This window comes from Carcharodon carcharias, chromosome 20 (genome assembly GCF_017639515.1).
Source record: "Carcharodon carcharias isolate sCarCar2 chromosome 20, sCarCar2.pri, whole genome shotgun sequence".
Taxonomy (NCBI): Eukaryota; Metazoa; Chordata; class Chondrichthyes; order Lamniformes; family Lamnidae; genus Carcharodon; species Carcharodon carcharias.
This window is the reverse complement of record NC_054486.1, coordinates 98526713-98546581: the sequence shown is the minus strand read 5'-3', so window position 1 is coordinate 98546581 and position 19869 is coordinate 98526713. Positions and strand designations below refer to the sequence as shown.

General features: G+C 44.1%; 1 protein-coding gene across 1 annotated transcript in view; it reads right to left on the bottom strand.

The window, feature by feature from the left end:
* Positions 1 to 19869, bottom strand: part of LOC121292264 (latent-transforming growth factor beta-binding protein 2-like) — a 658547-nt gene that overhangs the window by 293626 nt on the left and 345052 nt on the right. Inside the window, exons 12-14 of the mRNA XM_041214068.1 lie at positions 15891 to 16088; positions 10587 to 10606; positions 9548 to 9596 (exon numbers count right to left, since the gene is read on the bottom strand). Coding sequence (XP_041070002.1) covers positions 9548 to 9596; positions 10587 to 10606; positions 15891 to 16088 — 267 coding nt within the window. The remainder of the gene's footprint in view (positions 1 to 9547; positions 9597 to 10586; positions 10607 to 15890; positions 16089 to 19869) is intronic.

Here is a 19869-nt window from a genome sequence, read left to right as displayed (position 1 = left end):
CGACTCTTATGGAGAGGCAGCTCAGGAACAGAATCAGGGATTCCCAGGGTCGCACTTGGACCTGCACGCCCACACACCAGAAGTGACTTCAGGATAGATGGATGAGGTACAGAGCCTCTCTGCTAGGTACCTGTCCATCAATGGTGAGCAGGGAGGTCCAGATGAGCCTCATGCTGCAGACAAGCTGCCTGACATCTCTGTGGGCTCCTCACATGGCGCTCTGGATGAGGGCAGCAGCTCCTCCACGGCTGCTCAGGTGCTGCTGGCCAGAGGACGACCGCCAAGGTCAGCATAGCCGACATGACAGCGTAGTCAGCAATCTGCCTCCAACGTCACTGCCAGCAAGGGGCAGGCATCAAGACGTAGCACTTGCAAGCTTAAGTTTAAGCCACGGTAAGCACAAGATGGGGTTATCACAGATGACATTCTTTCATTTCATCAGTGAACTCCAGGGTAAGGTGAGAGTGACTGCCCTTGACATCAAAGCAACATTTGACTGAATGATTTGACCAAACGATTTGGCCAGACATCAAGTCGCCTTAGCAAAACTGGAGTCAATGTGATCAGAGGGAAAACTTTCCGCTGATCGGAGTCATAACTAGCACAAAGGAAGATGGTTGTGGTTATTGGAGGTCAAACATAGTTCCAGGACACCACTGCAGGAGTTCCACAGGGTATTGTCCTAAGCCCAACCATTTTCAGCTGCTTCATTAATGACCTTCCTTCCATCATAAGGTTAGAAGTGGGGATGTTTGCTGATGATTACACAATGTTCAGCACTATACATGACTCCTCAGATACTGAAGCAGTCCATGTCTAAATGCAGCAAGGCCTGGACAATATCCAGGCTTGGGCTGACATGTGGCAAGTAACATTTGTGCCACACAAATGCCAAGCAATGACCATCTCGAACAAGAGAAAATCTAACCATCGCCCCTTGACATTCAATGGCATTACCATCACTGAATCCCCCCACATCAACATCCTGGGGGTAACCATTGACCAGAAACTGAACTGAACTAGCTATGTAAATACTGTGGCCACAAGAGCAGGTCAGAGGCTAGGAATTGTGCGGTGAGTAACTCACCTCCTGACTGCCCAAAGCCTGTCCACCATCTACAAGGCACAAGTCAGGAATGTGATGAAATACTCTTCACTTGCCTGGATGAGAGCAGCTCAAACAACACTCAAGAAGCTTGACACCATCCAGGACAAAGCAGCCCAACTAGCTGAAGGTGCATTGAATCAAGGCCTTCCTGGATTTCCTGACACCCTGAAGGTTTCTTAAGTCTGCCTCCACGTCCTCACTCTGTGCCTGCCCAGGCTCCTCATCAAAGTCATGAGTACAGTCTTCCTCAGAGTCCTGTGGAGCTGCCTCATTATCCTCATCCTCCAGTGGGTCCCCCCTTGTCAGTGCCAGATTGTGCAGAGCACAGTAGACAATGACAATAAACAACATGCACTCTGGAGGATATTGCAGTGCACCCTCTGATCGGTCCAGGCAACAGAGTCTCATCAGCAGCCCAATGGTCCTCTTAGCCTTTGCCCTTGGGTGCCGGAGTGGTGTCATAGGCCACCTTTTCAAGTGTTAACCTTTGTCACCCAGCAACCTACCATCTGGCCAAGCTAGAGCCAAGTGCAGCCTTGGCACCTGGGAATGTTGCAGGATGTATGCATCATGGGAACTGCCAGGTTACCTTGCACAGACTTGCAGAATCTGGGATTAAAACAGAAAATGCTGGAAAAACTCAGCAGGTCTGGCAGCATCTGTGGACAGAGAAACAGAATTAATGTTTCAAGTCCATATGACTTCTTCAGAGCTAAAGAGAAGTAGAAATGTAATGGATCTTATACTGTTTAAGAGGAGGTGGAGCAGATGGAGAAAAATAAAAGGTCAGGGATAGGTGGTAGTTCAGGTGAAATTTGACAAAGAGGTCATGGACACAGGACAAAGGGACTGTTAATGGTAGTGTTAAGATTAAAGAAGGTGCTGATGGTGGCATAAAGATAGCAGAATGTGTTAACAGCAGAACAAGGGTCGGTACTCTGTCAAAGAAAAGCATAACAAGTGACAGATGGCCCTGTGGGCGGAGAGGAGTGTTGGTGGGGGTGGGGGTGGGGCGGAATTGGGGAAAAAATGTTTTTAAAAATCACAAGATTTTTTTAAAAATGGATTATAAAAGGGTTAAAGATGTAGGAGAGAGTTCATGGTTTGAAGCTGTTGAACTCAGTGTTAAGTCCGGAAGGCTGTTAAGCGCCTAACAGGGAGATGAGATGCTGTTCTTCCAGTTTGAGTTGGGCTTCACTGGAACTGGACGGACATGTGGGTATGAGAACAAGATGGTGAGTTGAAATGGCAAGCGACAGGAAGCTCTGGTCATACTTGTGGACTGAGCGAAGGTGTTTCACAAAGCGGTCACCCAGTCTGCGTTTAGTCTCCCCAATATAGAGAAGCATTGGGAGCAGCGAATACAGTGGACCAAGTTGAAGGAGGTGCAAGTGAAGTGCTGCTTCACCTGAAAGGAATGTTTGTGGTCTTGGATGGCGAGGAGAGAGAAGGTAAAGGGGCAGGTGTTGCACCTTCTGCGATTGCATGGGAAGGTGCCATGGGAAGGGGTTGAGGAGTTGGGGGTGATGGACGAGTGGGCCAGGGTGTTCCAGAGGGAATGGATCCTACGGAATGCTGACGGTGAGGGGGTGGGGGGTGAGGGGAACATGTGTTTGGTTGTGGTATCATGCTGGAGTTGGTGGAAATGGTGGAGAATGATCCTTTTATGTGGAGGCTGGTGGGGTGAAAAGTGAGGAAAAGGGCGACCCTATCATGGTTCTGGAAGGGAGGGGAAGGGGTGAGGGCAGGAGTTCGAGAGATGGGTTGGACACGGTTGGGGGCCCTGCCTACCACAATCGGGTCAGGGGGCCCTTGGTTAAGGAAAAAGGAAGAAATGTCAGAAGCGCCATTTTGAAGGTAGCACCATCGGAACAGATGCGATGGAGGCTGATGAACTGGCAGAATGGGATGCAATCCTTACAGGGAGTAGAGTATGAGGAGTTGTAGTTGAGGTAGCTGTGAGAGTCGGTGGGCTTGTAATGAATATTGGTAGGCAGTCTATCACCAGAAATGGAGACAGAGAGGTCAAGAAAGGGAAGGGAAGTGCTGGAGATGGACCAGGTGAAGGTGAGGGGTGGAAAATTGAAGCAAAAATCAATAAATGTTTCTAGGTGCAGATGAGAGCATGAGGCAGCACTGACACAGTCACCGGTGTACTGGAAAAAGAGTTGCGAGGGGGCCTGAGTAGGACTGGAACAAGGAATGATCCACATACTACAAAGAGACAGGCATAATTGGGGCCCATATGGGTACCCACAGCCACACCTTTTATTTGGAGGAAATGAGACAAGTTAACGGAGAAGTTGTTCAGTGAGAGAACAAGTTCAGCCAGGCGGAAGAGAGTGGTGGTGGATGGGGATTGTTCGGGCCTCTGTTCAAGGAAGAAACAGGGAGCCCTCAAACTGCCCTGGTGGGGGACGAAGGTGTAGAGGGACTGGACATCCACAGTGAAGAGGAGCCAGTTAGGACCAGGAAACTGGAAACTGTTGATCAAAAGTAAAGCATCAGAGGAATTGTGAATGCAGGTGGGAAGAGACTGGACAAGGGGAGAAAATGGTGTTAAGATAGGAAGAAATGAGTTCCGTGGGGCAGGAACAGGCTGACATGATGGGTCTACCAGGACAGTCCTGATTGTGGATTTTGGGAAGGAGGTAGAAACGGGCTGTCCGAGGTTGGGAGACCAAGGACAGGATTTTACGCTTCAGCAAGCGGGGGCGGGGCCCGCTCACTGGCGCGTAAAATGACGCGCGGTGATGTCAGGGGGAACGCCTGATGTCACCGTGTCCCATTTAAATTTTCAGGAAGGTGGGGGTGCAGCAAAATCAGCTGCGTGCCCGCTGACCTGTCAATGGTCAATTGAGGCCATTGACAGAGTCAATTAAGTAATTAAAGGACCTGCCCGTCCAACCTTAAGATTGGCGGGCAGGCCTGGAGCCCCGGCTAAAATGGAAAAAGCATGAAACCTCATCCACAGGCAGGATGAGGTTTCATGTAGGTTTTTAAAAATTTTAATAAAGTTTTTGTGAAAATTACAGACATGTCCCAACTCACATGACATTGTCACATTAGGGGAATTTAGGCAAAGTTTAAATTTCTATTTTTAGGTTTTTTATATTTTGAGCCGATCTGAGACTGCACCTAGCCTCAGGGAGATGAGTGTGCTCTTTTGTGCACATGCGCAAAAGAGTGCACTCTCGATTTTGGGATTCCCCCCTGCCCGCACAGGAAGCGCACAGCGCTTCTGTGCGGATGTCACGCTGGACAGGCCTTAAGTGGCCCACCCACGTAAAATGGCACCACACCCCCAATTGGGGGCGCCAATCAGAAGTGCGCCTGTGTGCACCCGCCCTTCAACTTCGCCTCCGATTGGGGGGAAATTCAGCCCTATAAGGTTGGAAGCTGTGAATGGAAGATCTCCAGAGGAGATGAGGTCAGTGACTGTCCTGGAAACAATCACTTGATGTTCAGTGGCGGGGTCATGACCCAGGGGGAGGTAGGAAGAAGTGTGTCAGTTGGCAGTCAGCCTCTGCGAAGTAGAGGTCATTACATCAGAGTGTGCAGCGCCACCCTTGTTGACAGGTTTGATAACAAAGTCAGGGTTAGACCTGAGAGAACAGAGTGCAGCAAATTCAGAAGGGGACAGGTTAGAGTGGGTGAGAGCAGCAGAGAAATTAAGACAGCTGATGTCACGCTGACAGTTCTCAATGAAAAGATCAAGAGCAGGTAAGAGGCCAGAGGGAGCGGCCCAGGTATAGAGTCTTTAACACTACCATTAACACTCCCTTTGTCCTGTGTCCAGGACATCTTTGTCAAATTTCACCTTAGCTCCCACCTATCCCTGACATTCTATTTTGCTCCATCCCCTCTTAAACAGTATAAAATCCATTATATTTCTACTTCTCTTTAGCTCTGAAGGAGAGTCATATGGACTTGAAACATTAACTCTGTTTCTCTCTCCACAGATGCTGCCAGACCTGCTGAATTTTCCAACATTTTCTGTTTTTATTTCCAATTTCCAGCATCCACAGTATTTTGCATTTATTTTGTTATATTATTGCAGAATCAGGGTCTTATGGTCGCATACGATCTGCACGTTCATGACGTGGTAACCCTTTCTATTCACAAAGGTACCCAGCTGACCTGCTGGCGCCTTGACGACCACATGAGTGCAGCCTGTAGCACCCTGGATGCAGAGGAACCCAGCAATAGCTCCAAATCCTCTGGATTGCTCAGCCTGGCTGGCTTGGTCCATCCGGAAGTGAATGAATGTGAGGACCTGTGTGAACAGAGCATCAGTGATGAGCTTCATGCAACTGTGGACAACTGACTGGGACACTCCTCACAGATCCCCCACTGACACCTGGAAATATCCGGATGCAAAAAATTGAGGGTTATTGTGACCTTCAGAGTCATTGGCATTGGGTGCCCACCCACACAGCTGGAGGCGACCTCCGGCTTAATAATCTGGCATATTGATGTCATGGTGTCCCTTGAGGCAGAGCTTCCTGTGGCACTGGACCTCAGACATGTTGAAGTAGCTGGATTGCTGCCTGTACACTCTGGAAGCAGGCTAGTGTTGTCTTCTGCGGTCCCTTTCTCCTTGCTCTTCCTGTTGGTGTCTTCCAGGCTGCTTACTTCCAGCTATTCAATGGAGGAAATGTCCTATTGGCTAGAGGTGAGGACCTGGATAGAGCTAAGGGACTACTGACTGGCTGAGGGCACCCATCGCTTGGCAGAGCTCCCTGTGAACCAAAGTAGAGGTAATTAGTGCATGGCAGCAGAGTCAAAAGTAGGAGAGAAAGAGCACCCAGTTACGCTGAGAGAAGGATGATATGGTGCAGGATCTTCACGTGGGTGTTCGCTACCGAACTCACCGGCGCCACAGGTATGGTCCAAGTCCTCACCAGTCATCATGATTGCACGCTCCTCATGTGATTGAGGGGCCTAATGTGGGCCACTCCACCCCCCCACCCCCCACCCGGTTTGGGACCTCTACCTGCTATTATGAGCCAGCTACTCCTGCATGAAAACAGATGCAGAGAGTGTGAGCAGGAAGCATGGCACTGCGTGGAATGTTTGTGTGGTGAGCGGAGCCATGGATGGGATGAGGACATGAGCTCCAGAGCATATAAGCCTGATGGAGATGTGAAGGTGTGTGAGAGTTAGATGTGTTGTCCCTTGAAGTGTGAGATCCCTGTGGATGTGTGATGGGTTTGGGAGTGTGTTGAGAGCGATGAGGTGGTTGACTTACCCTGGCGGAACAGATGAGATCATTCATCCTCTTCCTGCACTGGATAGCTGACCTCCTCTGTGCTCCGGTGATGCTGACTGCCACTGTCACCACCTCCCAGGCTGGATTGATGACTCTGGTTGACCTCCTGTAGCCAGAGCAGGGTACAGGAGTTCGCGGTGGCCATCCAGCAGGCAGTCCAGAGAGGCATTACTAAATTTTGGACTGCCATCTTCTTTGCTTTTAGGGCCATTTGCCACCTGGAGCAGTCCTGGACTGTAGACATGAAGTAGGCTGCGCTCTGGTGCGCTTTAAGTATGGAGCCCAGAGCGAGAAAGCACTGAAGTCACAGCATGGCAGGCAAATCCAAATGAATGCATTATTAATGAGGCAGGATGTGCTGGGAGTGGGACAATATGGCACAAAAACCTGCCATTACAGCCGGCGAGTAATACAACTTTTTTCACACCCGCTACCGCACTTGGTGCAAGTCTGGGACGATACAGTTACCTTTAAACACTGATCAATTTTTCAATTCTTCTAGTAATGATTGCTGATTATTTTTTAATTTGGTCAAACTTTTAGGAACATCTGCCCATCCCATGAATGCATCCTGACCTCTTTCTAAGTTTTGTTATGCGGGTAACCGGCATGATGTCATCAGCAGGTGTCCATGTTATTTTGTGGCATTTACCACAGCAACAGAAGGGATTTCACTGTGATAAAGTACTGCGAAATGAAATAATCTTTTGTTTCTTACCACAGGAAAGGTAATCTTTTAAGCAATTCAGCTGTTTTTGCCAGGATCTTGCCAGTTCTACCTCAGTTTTCTGACAAAATATTTGCCTGCTAGAGGCAAGCATTCGGCAGTATCATATCAATCTCGCGGAGGTGGCTTTGATGGTGGAACTGGGAGGAAGGTAGGAAGGCATCAGATCAGTTAGCTGACAATTTCCCATTTCTGGCTGATCTTGCTGGAGGTGTGGTGGACGCAGCAGGGGCTACCCGTCTGGCAGCAGTGCATGGCCAATCTGCATATTTGTGGATATTTGTAGGTGCAAAATTGTAGGCAAATTGGGGATGCCAACAGGAGGCTCCACGGAGGCCAAAGCCTGGGAGATGCCTAGAGGCAGCTGGCCAAGGGGCCCAGGAAGCTTCAAATGCATAGCTCCTCCCCCACCCCCGAAACCAGAATGATCAGCGGGCTGCAGCTGTGGCCACAGGTTCTCCTGTGGAGGGGCTTCTCCCAGAAGCAAAGTTGGTGTGGAGCCCACTTGCTCTACTCCAGCCCAACATGCAGCCATAACATGCTGCAGGCAGGCTAAATAGGCTTCCAAAGTGATTGAGGGGCCTAATGTGGGCCACTCCACCCCTGGTTTGGGACGTCTCCCTGCTGTTGTGAGCCAGCTACTCCTGCATGAAAACGGATGCAGAGTGTGTGAGTAGGATGCATGGCACTGCGTGGAATGTTTATGTGGTGAGCGGAGCAATGGACAGGATGAGGATGTGAGCTCCAGAGGATATGACCCTGATGGAGATGTTAGGGTGTGCGTGAGAGTTAGTGGTGTTGTCCCTTGAAGTGTCAGATCCCTGTGGATGTGTGATGGGTTTGGGAGTGTGTGTTGAAAATGTTGAGGTGGTTGAATTACCACCAGTTCCAGTGGGATATCCGGCCCTCACTGGAGAGGAAGTCCCACTCTCAGGTACTGCCAGCCAATTGGATTGGCCGGCAGCCCCAGTAGTCCTGGCTGCACCAAGAGAGCCTTAGTGGGTGCTGCTGGGACGGCAAGCAGGCCCAAGAAGAAGGCCCATGGACCTCAGAGCAAGGTAAGTCTTGGGTATAGGGCAGGGAAGATTTGGGCAGCTTAGTGGGGGGAAGGGTGGGTGGGTGTGGTGGGTTTTAGAGAGCAGATGGGTAGAAAGAAAGGGGGGGAGTTATTTTAGGGGCTGCCCCCGATGTGCAAAGGGCACCCACTGGAGGTAGTACCCCACCTTCCTTCCCATCCTTTTAAATGGCCTGCCCACATCATTTTGTCTGCCCACACCAATTATGGCGGGCAGCATATTATTGGGGTAAATTGGCTTGTTAACAATCTCAATTAACTCTTGATTATTTATTTAAATATGGCAGGCTTGCTGCCGATTTCAGCACCCACCTGCCCCCTTTGTGTTATGGGGATGAGCTCAGGGGTGGGTTTGGCACCTCCCTATTTTACGTGCCCTGTCCCTGCCGAAAATCCGCCTGGTGGGGACACATAAATGCAGCCCATTAACTCTCTTTCTTAGATGCTGCCAGACCTGCTGAATACTTGCAGCATTTTCTGTTTTTATTTCTGTATTGCTGTTTATGGGATGCTACTGCCATATAACAGTACTGACGCTTCACAGCACTTTTAGATATCCTGAAAGTGAAGTGATATATAAACGTGAATATGTATCTTTTCACTCTTGACTGATATGCTTCAACCAAATCCTTAATGCAGTAACTAACAAATATACGTTCTTCAGCAGAAGGATCATCCTCAGAAGTGAAACAACAGGGAACTTACAAACTATAACTTCCAAAGCATAAATAAATTACCGAACAAATAAATTGGAGACAAAAAGTATATAACCAACAAATTGAGAATTTTTCTGGTGCTGAACCAGTCGAACACTGATGATGAAAACAGGAGCAAAAGAATGGACGTGGAAATTTGGAACAAGGTCTTGGATATACAGGAAATAACAGAATGTTTTCAAAGCTCCTTAAAAGAACAAAGACTTAAAGGGGAAGTGTCTCACGACATCCCCACTTTTTTGGTTGATTAGAACTGTATTTCTTTGCAAAGGGTGCATAATTCAGGAATAATTCTAAAATATTGAGTTAAAATGCTGTGCATTAAAAGTCTGACTATCCACAAAAGTAGATGAAGTTCAAGATTATATTGTATGCATCCAACAAATGACTACAAACATTATTGGTAAATGAAGCTCTCCTTCAGTCTCCAAAATTTAAATGAAGCATATGTATTACATTCTTACATATTCATTTAGATTTAAGGAAAAGGCAGTAAGTTGGAATTTTTCACGAGTTTGGAGACGACTGCAGAAGATGAAGTTGTGACATTCTATGTGGGTTAATAATTATCAATATTCAGCAATTCAAATCTATAGCACAGTGGAACTATTTATGGAAAAATAGAATTTAAAAATTAGTCATTACTAACCTGGATATGCATCAACTCTTGGAACATGAGCAGGTGCAAACGGTTGAGGCTGTTTTAAACAAAAACAGATGACACTCAGCAGACAATTCAGTAAATATTTTTAGCCTTACCCTTAAAATATGTCTGAGCATTGCATTCTGTTTTTGGTTTCAGATTTGGGTTCGTTGCTTAAAGATTGGGGCCAGCTAAACTTCTTTGAAGCTAAAGTTGGATCTCAAAAGCTAGAATTTGGATTGAAACTATTAAAAAACACAGGCTTCCATCATCAAAATAACAGAAGTATGATGGTTGAAATAAGTCCTGAAATTTATGCTACAAACCAGTTTTATGACCATTTTTTTCCTGAAGAAAACTTCCCTAGATCTAATTCTGAAGGGAAAGTTGACATGTATATTCTGTCAGATTACACTCTGCAGCCGTACCAGATCAGAAAGTTAACCCTGATTTTAACCTAATGACTCAATGGAAACAGATAACTGTTTTATACTTCATCTTTTATACTCCATTAAGTCAAAATTCAGCAAGGTGTAAAATGACCATCTGACCCGATTCCACACAATTCTGGCTGTATGCATTATGGATGACATAACATGACCTTGTCCTGTGCCTTCATATTACCTAATTAGCTTTGTTGTTGTGACATGGATTCAATATCGTCTGAAACTGATTTGATGTTACCCAATCTTAAGACTTATCTTAAGATCTGTCACAGCCATCAGACAAATTTGAATTCATATATGAAAGGTGACAAGCCAGTATTGTGAAGCATCATGGTTGCAATTTTTACAGTAACAAAAATGAATCCTTGACAAATTAAAAATATCCTATAGATCACGTGTGACATACTATTGACCATAACAATTTAACTTTCTACTACTATTCCTGACCTTAACTGCAACATTTATGGTTTATTCAGATGAGCATTGTAACTGTATAAGGATAGGTTCCACTTTGCATAAATAAATTGCCAACAATTGTAAACGTTTACTAATTTGCAAATTGTAATTAAAGTCAATTAGCCATTTGCGGTATTACTTACAGTTTTTATTGTAGCTTCATCTGCAAGGAAAAAAAGTCAGTTACAGAAATTACACATTTATCTTTTCATTAAGAAAAATAAGCTATTAAAAAGAAAGATTTGCATTTATATGGAGCCTGTCATGACCACAGGACATCCCAAAGCACTTTTGAATTGTAGTCACTGTTGTAGGAAACACGACAATGAATATGCTGGCAATCAACTCCCATAAACAGTGAGCTGATACTGACCAGATAATTTGTTTTTCTGATGTTGATTGTGGGATAAATATTGCCTACGACAATAAGGATAACTACCTTACTCATCTTCAAAATGGTGGAATGGAACATTTTATGTCCAATTGAGATATTAGATGGGGCCTTGGTTTGAAAGATGACAACCCTGACAGTGCAGCACTCCCTCACTAGTTCAACTGGAATGTTAGTCTTTTCTTTTGCACTCAATTCAGCAACTCGGACATTATTCGCTGAACAGAGAAAGATAATGTTAAATCCATTCAATGTGTTCAAAATTTTGAAAAGCTTTGAAAGCCTAAATGGTGAAAGATTATTTCCACTGTTTGGTGAAATGGTAAGGAGAATATATTACTTAGGACTACAAGAATCAGAACGAGGGATGTTAGAAGGTATTTTCAAGCAAAGGTTTGTTAAATGTGTAATGCATTATCACAAGTGGTTCCTGAAGCCAAATAAATCATGATTTTTAAGACTGGATTAAATAAGCACTTGAAAAAGATTAAAGGATATGAGAACAGCAGAATAGGATAACAGTATGTAGCTCCAATGTGGAACTGGCACAATAAATCAAATAGCCTTCTAGGCTGAAAATGTAGTGCAAATGGGACTATGTTTGTGCATTAGCAATTCAGACACTAATAAACTTTACAGGAAAATGTCATTGTTTAAATGAAACAAGTATCCCATGTATATGCCTGATGCTCCTAGTTAAGAAGCTAGACAAGTTAATAAATTATTTTTAAAACTTGTTTGATTTCAGATCTTGGCTCTTTTTCACTATTAATCCAACGATATATTCAGCTGTATTCAAATTTACTGAAGAGGACATTAGGCCATTGAGTGCACACCACATATAAATTACCAGCTGGTTATTAGCTGTGAATACTGTAAGATTTCTGTTACTTGCAATGTCAGCTGATTTAGCCTGGTAATAGTTGTAACATTGGTATAAAGCAATTGTGGGGACTGGCATAGATTCCATTAAAGTATAAATTCAAAGTTGGGTCCCACTTCATCCCAAAATGAAGTAAAGTTCCAGTGGGAGTGTTATTCCACTAAATTCCGTAGTCGAGTCATCTTAAGCTCCAGGTTTACACTGCACAAATTTATGGTTGAGGTAAAGCAGAAAGTGACACAAAACTTGTACTGCAAATGCACCCTTAACAACCGTAAATAAAGAATGCACTACAAAAATATTGAAAACGCTTAGTAATAAAACATTCATCAAAACCGATTAAACATTTCACGACTGAGATTACTTCTTTAAACTAAAATCATACAGACTATATATATTGTGCAGAAACAGGCCATTTGGCCCAGCCAGTCCATGCTGGCTTTCATCTTCAATTTGAGCCTCCTCCAATCTTTCCTTATTTATAGCTGTCATCTAACTCTCTATTATCTTCTCCCTCATATCCTTGCTAGCTTTCCCTCAAATACATCTATACCATTTGTTTCAACCACTCCCTGTAGTAGCAAGTTTCACATTCTCATCACTCTTTGGATATAGAAGTTTCTTCTGAATTCCCTATGGAATTTCTTGGTTAGTTATGCACTTTCCCACATGTGGAAACATTTTCTCTATATCTACTCTATCAAAAATATTTATAATTTTAAAGGACTCTATTAGAACACCTTCTTTGTTCAAGAGAAAAGAGGCCTGGTCTGTTCATCCTTTCCTGATATGCATACCCACATATTTCTGGTGTTGTCCATGTAAAGCTTCTCTGCACCCTCTCCATCCTTTTTATAGTGAGGTGATCAGAACTGCATGCAGTACTCCAAGTGTGGTCTAGCCAATGTTTACTACAGGTAAAGCATAACTTCCTTAGTTTACAATCCTATCCCTCTAGTGTTGTGAAGAGATTGTCTTTACTGTTATTGGAAATTATTTTTTAAAATAGAGTTTAGCGGTGTCTGTGTCTATATGTGTGTGTGTCTTAACTGGATTAAAGCCAACTAGTCTGGGTGCTTTTATGTATAGTAGTTTTGAGACAGTAAGGAAATTAAAAAGGTTAAGTGTACATTTGCACTTGTTGAATAAAGCATTCAAGACTGGGAATAAAATCTTGCACCTCGCTGGGAGATGCCAAGCAATGTGTTTATATTACTAATAAAACTAGTGGGATGGAAAATGTTATTGTTAGAAGATATGACGTTAAAAACCTAGTAATACAATGGGAAATCTACATTCAAAATGAAAGCTAGGTATAAACAGAAATGAGTTTGTGCGTGTAAGGCAGAGGCATTTAAGATCTAACCAGTCTGTATGCCTGTAACTGTGTCTGGAAGGAACCTCATTTTGAATTTGTAAGGTCAAGTATGCTTTGCCTGGGGTCTTTCTAAATCTCTGAGTTTTACTGTTGCCTTACCGGGGGTGTAACTGACAGTCAGATTAATTAGGGGATTTTTGTAGTTATTATAGTAGTAATTTTGTAAACTTATGTATGTGTTTACACTTTTTCTTGTATTAATAAATGTTTAATTTAATTTTATAAAAAAAACCTCTTGAGACTCAGTGGTCTTAATAATACTGAATTCAAAGCTTGCATCTCGAAACATATAAATTGCAAAAATGGATTATGACAGTTGTTTCAAGTTTCCCTCTAGAATTTGAACAGCTCAGCCCTTATCATCGGCTGTGTCATAATACTAAAAATAAAGCTTAGTGCTTGGTTTGCTTTTTTAATGGCCTTGCTAACCTGTGGAGCAACTTTTATTGATTGGTATATTTGCATTCTGAGATCTCTTTGTTCTTCTACCCCACATAAACTTGCACCTTCCAAGCAATAAGTGACCTCCCTATTCTTCCTATCAAAATGAACTACCTTACATTTATCTGTGTTGAACTACATTTGTCAATTATTTGCCCATTCTGCAAGTTTATTTATGTCTCCTGTAATTCATTGTAGCCCTCCTCAGTATTGAGTGTCTCCCCAAATTTGGTGTCATCCGTAAATTAGAAACTGTGTTTTTGATGCATTCTTGCATGTAATGAGAGATTTAGAAACAATTATTTAATTACTAATTCAAATGAATCACCAGAAACTGGATTTTATTACTGTGATGAGGTCCTGCTGATACGTCCATAGATGGGTGGTGACCCCATTTCAGTAGACTGTGGGACCCAGGGTCACATCTTGTCAATGGCAATCAATTAATTGGTTATTATTGGGCAGACGTCCCAATAAGAATGACTACCCAACCATCCCCTCCCCCACCGCGCCCCATCACCGAAGCTACTATACAGTCAGGGGGCTGGCAGCTCAACAGTGGCATCAGAAGTGGTGGGCACTGCTGGGACCGCATCATAAAATTGCTGTCAATTGGCCAGTTGATAGCCTCAATTACCTTCCCACCAAATCAACTTTCATTCCGATTTCATGTTCCACCCTCCCCGCTACCCACCGCTGAACCAATTGCAAAAGGCTCAGTGAAATTTCAGCCACTGTTGAATCAGATGTGACAACTATCAAGGTTATCTTTGTGATTCCCAATTACCGAACAAAAATACTAGATATCTATTCATTTGCTTACCTCTCAAAGTCGTGTAATTTCACAAATACCTTTCTATAGGTTGCAAGACACACACGCTTTTTCATTTCTGAGGTGTTTCGAGATTAACAGGCTCACATCATTTCATGGTACACTTTTAATTCATTATTAATTCATGAAATGTTAAATAATTCCTGTATTCTAATTGTATCAGGTTCTACAGTTTCACAACTGTTTATTGTTTCTTACCTCTGCACCTTTAAGATTTCTAAGTGCGACATGCTGATGAGATGTCTGAGAATTTTTTTCCCATTAAACCGATATTTCATATCTCTTTATTGCAAGAATGTGGCCAGAATTAAGGTATCCCTCTTGTTAGAGGTCCACCTTATTGAGCTTTGGAGCTAAGAATGCCCAAAAAAGGTTTATATCTTAAGAGATGCTTACAACAAAGATTTGCTATATTTGTTAGGGTTGTACTGTCAAATTAGGAGAGACTAGGACCCAAGCGCACAGCCTCTGAGTAAAGAGAAGACCTTTTAGAACAGAGATGAGGAGAAACTTCTTTAGCCAGAGAGTGGTGAATCTATGGAATTCATTGCCACAGAAGACTGTGGAGGCCAGGTCATTGAGTGTATTTAAGACTGAGATAGGTAGGTTCTTGATTGGTAAGGGGATCAAAAGTTACAGGAAGAAGGTGGGAGAATGGGGTTGAGAAACTTATCAGCCATGTTTGAATGGCGGAGCAGACTCAATGGGCCTAATGGCCTAATTTCTGCTCCTATGTCTTATGGTCTTAAATTAGGTATAAGTTTTCAAGCACTTTTATAATTCAGGAAAAATGTACAATTGTTCAATAGGACACTTTCATTACAATTATCTAATTTTATCACAATCCTGCCTTATCATCAGACCTCTCACCTACCATGTGATGCCAAGTATTGTCATGAAAGTCAAAATCAATGCCAACAAGGGTTAGAAACATTTGAATGAAAAGCACAATGGTTTAAAAAAAATGAAATCTTTTATGATTTGTTACTTTGGGCAATGACATTCTCCGCTATTTGTAGCAGAATGGTAATTACATTCTTCTTTTTCTCAAGTTACCATCTCACTACAAATAATATTTATTGCATAACTTGGATCCAGCTCAGTTACATATCAATGTAAAGGATGTTAGTGTTAGAGAATTAAACAATTTTTCAACATTATAGCAATAGGTGTTCTCAAATATGGAATAGGATTCCTGAAAGCGAAATAAAGCTCTCTCTACACTTGCCTCAAAATATGCTTATCCTTAATCTCAGAAGTTTGTATCATATATTTCCCTCCATTCCCAAGCTAACCATCCATGTAGCCTTTCTGAATGAGACTCAAACTGACATGAAATCCATTGTCTTGTCAAACCATGGACACGAGATTGAAATTGCCCCAAACAAACCCTATACAGAGCCCTTATCGTTGGCAGAGAGGATTCTTCTCTTTTTATTCTAGGAAAGATCCAAAATCCTCTCATTGGGTGGAAAAACAGCACGCAAAATTTGTGGATTTTAAATGCAAATACAGTACTTACATCCTTCTGATCTTATATCCTCACTCTTTTCCTTTGAAGTTAAATCAGAATCCTTGATGGTGCTCTGCTGACTGTCAAGATATTGTTCAGAGGTAATCTGAGCTAATTCATGCTCTTCAGCAGGTCTCACTGAGATCTGGATGTCAGACCTGGAATAATGATAGCCATGGCCCGCTGGGCAGATTTCATTAAACACAACTGAAATATAACCAAAATTTGATGTGAAATGTTATTAAAGCAAGGATATATGTGCTGTCAAATTGTTGAAAAGATGAATGTTTGAATTGACAAAACTTAAAGCTAAAAAATATATAATATTATGATGATTAAACTTATTCTAGTCCTGTTCCCTGTCTTCTATAGGTCAGTTGCTTCTTATAAGTCATTTCCCTTAGTAGCAGTGAGAATAATGCCCATTTGTGATTCCTTTTTCAATTTGAATGTTGAGAGCACTTACATGACTTAGATAGTGCAAGTGCACACTTGGGCGTGAACAACATATTATACTTTAGAAAATTAACCTCCAATTTGGAGAAAGCGCAGATGGTTCTTGGAATAAAGAAAATAAACACTCATGCCTTGCCCACACAACTATACTGCAACTGCAGCAATTGTGAGTCAACCAACTTGATACCATGCGCAGGGTTTTCCCATCGGCGAAGGGGGGGGCGGGGCCCACTCGCCGATGTGTAAAATGATGCGCTGTGACATCAGGCAGAACTCCCGACATCACTGCGCCCCATTTAAATTTTCTGGTAGGCAGGGGTGCAGCGAAATCAGCTGTGTGCCCGCCGACCTGTCAATGGCCAATTGAGGCCATTGACAGCTAATTAATGGACCTGCCCGTCCAACCTTAAGGTTGGCGGGCAGGCCAGGAGCCACGGCAGGAATTAGAAAAAGCATGAAACGTCATCCACAGGCGGGATGAGGTTTCATGTAGGTTTTTAAAAATTTTATTAAAGTTTTTGTAAAAATTATGGACATGTCCCAACTCATGTGACAGTGTCACATGAGGGGACATGTCAGGAACTTTTATTTTTTTTATTTTTAATGTTTGTCAAGGAACAGCCAATCTCCTTGAGGGAGCACTTAGCCTCAGGTAGTTGAATGCGTTCTTTCCTGCGCATGTGTGAAAGAGCGCACTCTCGATTTAGGGATTCCCACCCACACACACAGGGAGCGCATGGCGCTTCTGCGCGGACATCGTACTGGGCGGGCCTTAATTGGCCCGCCCACATAAAATGGTGCCGCACCTCCGATTGGAGGCATCGATCGGAAGTGCGCCTGTGCGTGTCCGCTATTCAACTTCGCCCCCGACGGGGGGAAAATCCGGTCCCATATGCTGATTTATGTGCTGTAATCTATATTTTCCCTTTGATATTTTGTTATTAAACTTATTCGTTAATATGACAATCTTCCTTGCAGCTGCATTAGAAGTGCATATTTCATATCATTTCTCAAAAAAACATCGTGGCCCCAATTTTCTAACCAACTATATATCCTGGAAAATAATTGCAATTTCATTAAATACATTTCCACAGAGGAGTTATAACTCAGGTGTGCAGGCCTGACGACTTAAAAAGGCCAGTTTTTAACTGAGCAGACGCAGGCAATAAGGGATGGATGAGTGGTTCAATGCAAAAATATTACGGCAGTTCAGAAAAATTGCCCAAAGTTGTATGATGACCAGTTGCTCATTTGTCAAGTGGAACTCTGAGATTGATCAAGGTGGTCACATTTTATGAAGAATTCCAAAGGGCAACATGATGCAGTCAGTGACATTTTGGGCTTGCAAATCTTGAGAGAATCCAGATGAAGATCCGTTTCTCATTTCATCCAGATCTGTCTGTAATCATCTAGATCTGTCTGTTTTTCTCATCCAAAATTCTAACACCCAAATACCTCATCTGCAAAACTGATAAAGGTCAAGAGCAGTATTGGGCCTAGCATAGGTACTTGAGGGATTTCACTCGCAACCAATGAAGAACCACTAATAATAATATTCTGTCTACTAAAATGCAACCAATGCCTTATTCAACCCAAAAGGTTTCTAGTAATTTCACAGGATTTTATCTTTCTAAGTATCAGATAGTACCTCATCAAAAGCTTTGTGAAAATCAAAATACATAATGGGCGGCACTCTCCCATCTGGGACCACAGGGGCGAAACAGGGAGTGCTTCCTGCCACAGAGGCTGACGGGAAATCCTGCAGTATCTTCCGGCCCTGGAACTATTAATTATGCAGCTGGGGGTTTCCTGACATCCTGTGCGATGGCGCGTGCCCCACCATATCTGGATGCCATATTTAAAAGGCACCCGGACACCCACTGTCAAAACAAGCAAAGGATTGTCTGGAAGGGGTGGTGAAGGTCCAGCACTGGAGTTCAGTGACAACTCCCTGCGTGTCCTCCTGGACTTTGTCCAGGTCCAGAGGGATATACTGAACGCAGCTGATGAGAGGAGGAGGCCGAGCAGGGAAACCAATCCTGAATGGGCGCAAGTGGCCATTGCCGTCAGTGCCCAGGCTGTACAGAAGAGATCAGTAATATAATGCTGAAAAAAGATGAACGCCCTCTTTGCTCCGCCGGGTAAGTAAAACTTCAATTGCTCACTCCAACTACAACGAGACCCATATGTCAGGTTACATGGGTCTCAGTGGCAATGGCAAAGTCATGCCTCACTGCCCCATTGCAGTGCATCCAGTGTGTGGTGGGGTGACCACTGCGCCTCCTTTACTCTTCCACATACAGAGATCACTATGGAATGAGGGGGGGTTGGGTGTGGAGGTTGTGGATTTAGGCACTGAGGGCATCAGCAGCTTCCGCCTGTCTGAGCCTTCGCCTTGCATGTAGATGGGCTCAGCGCTCTGGAGGGAGCTGGCTCACAACCCTTCTGGACAGCTTGCAGTGCAGTAATGCCATGCCACACAACAGTGGACTAAGAGTGGAAGAATGCGAACTGAACATCAAAATATAATGTACAAATGGATGTAACATACAGCTCCTCTCAAATACCTTTCCTGTTGTCTTTGAGCAGGAGAACATGAGGCACAGCATTAGGGAATGGGAGAAGACTGGAGGAGGGAGCCCACATCTCAGGCATCTCACAGATTTCAAGGAGAGGGCGACTCAGCTGGCAGGCATGGAGTGGGACCAGGCAGTTGGTGCTAACATGGGGGTCCACCCAATACAAGGATCCATCCATGCTATGGAAACGTGAGGGCCAAATGTGCCTCCACATTGGAGGCACCTCATGCTGTCACTTGCTCTTTCCTCTCTCACTTACAGGTACCATCAGGAAGAGGCCAAGGCCTGAGGGTAAGAATGTCCTGTCAGGCCTCAGCAGAAACCCTACCCCAGAGAAGAGCCAGGAGAGAGGGGAAGAGTAGAGATATGTATCTGTAGAAGTGTCACAGCAGACACCTGCACCCTCCACCAGCCCAGGGAGAAACACACCTCGGTGGGTATTAGTTGTAGCTTAGGAAGGATCTCACAATCTGGTGTTTACTGCAAGGACTTGTATCAGTAGCAGAAGGAGGAAGAGTCAGCTGAGCTCACCAGCACCTGGAGAACTGCTGGGGAAGAGGCACCTGCGAGGCCCAAGTCCGATGATGAGCCACTGGAGTGCACCTTCTAATAAATGGTGAGTCAGCAAGAGGCTAAGCTACATCAGGCAGAGGTGTTGGAGGCTCATGAGTCGAAGGAGAGGTTGGCAGACTCCATAGAGATTCTTGTCTAGCAGATCCTGCTGGAGATGTGCACGTAGTTGCACTCCACTGTGGTAACCATGGGGGAGCTGTTGCAGTTGGCACGTGAGAGTGTAGGGCACCTCGACCTCCCTCTAGGTGCCCCTTCTCCTGCTGGGACTTTTGGGCACCCTAAGGAAGGAGGAGCAGCAGCTGGAAATCCCTGGGTCATCTACTCAGGGATCTTAGAGGTTGTCCAGACCTTCCAAATCTCCTTTGCTTGTGACCCCTTCG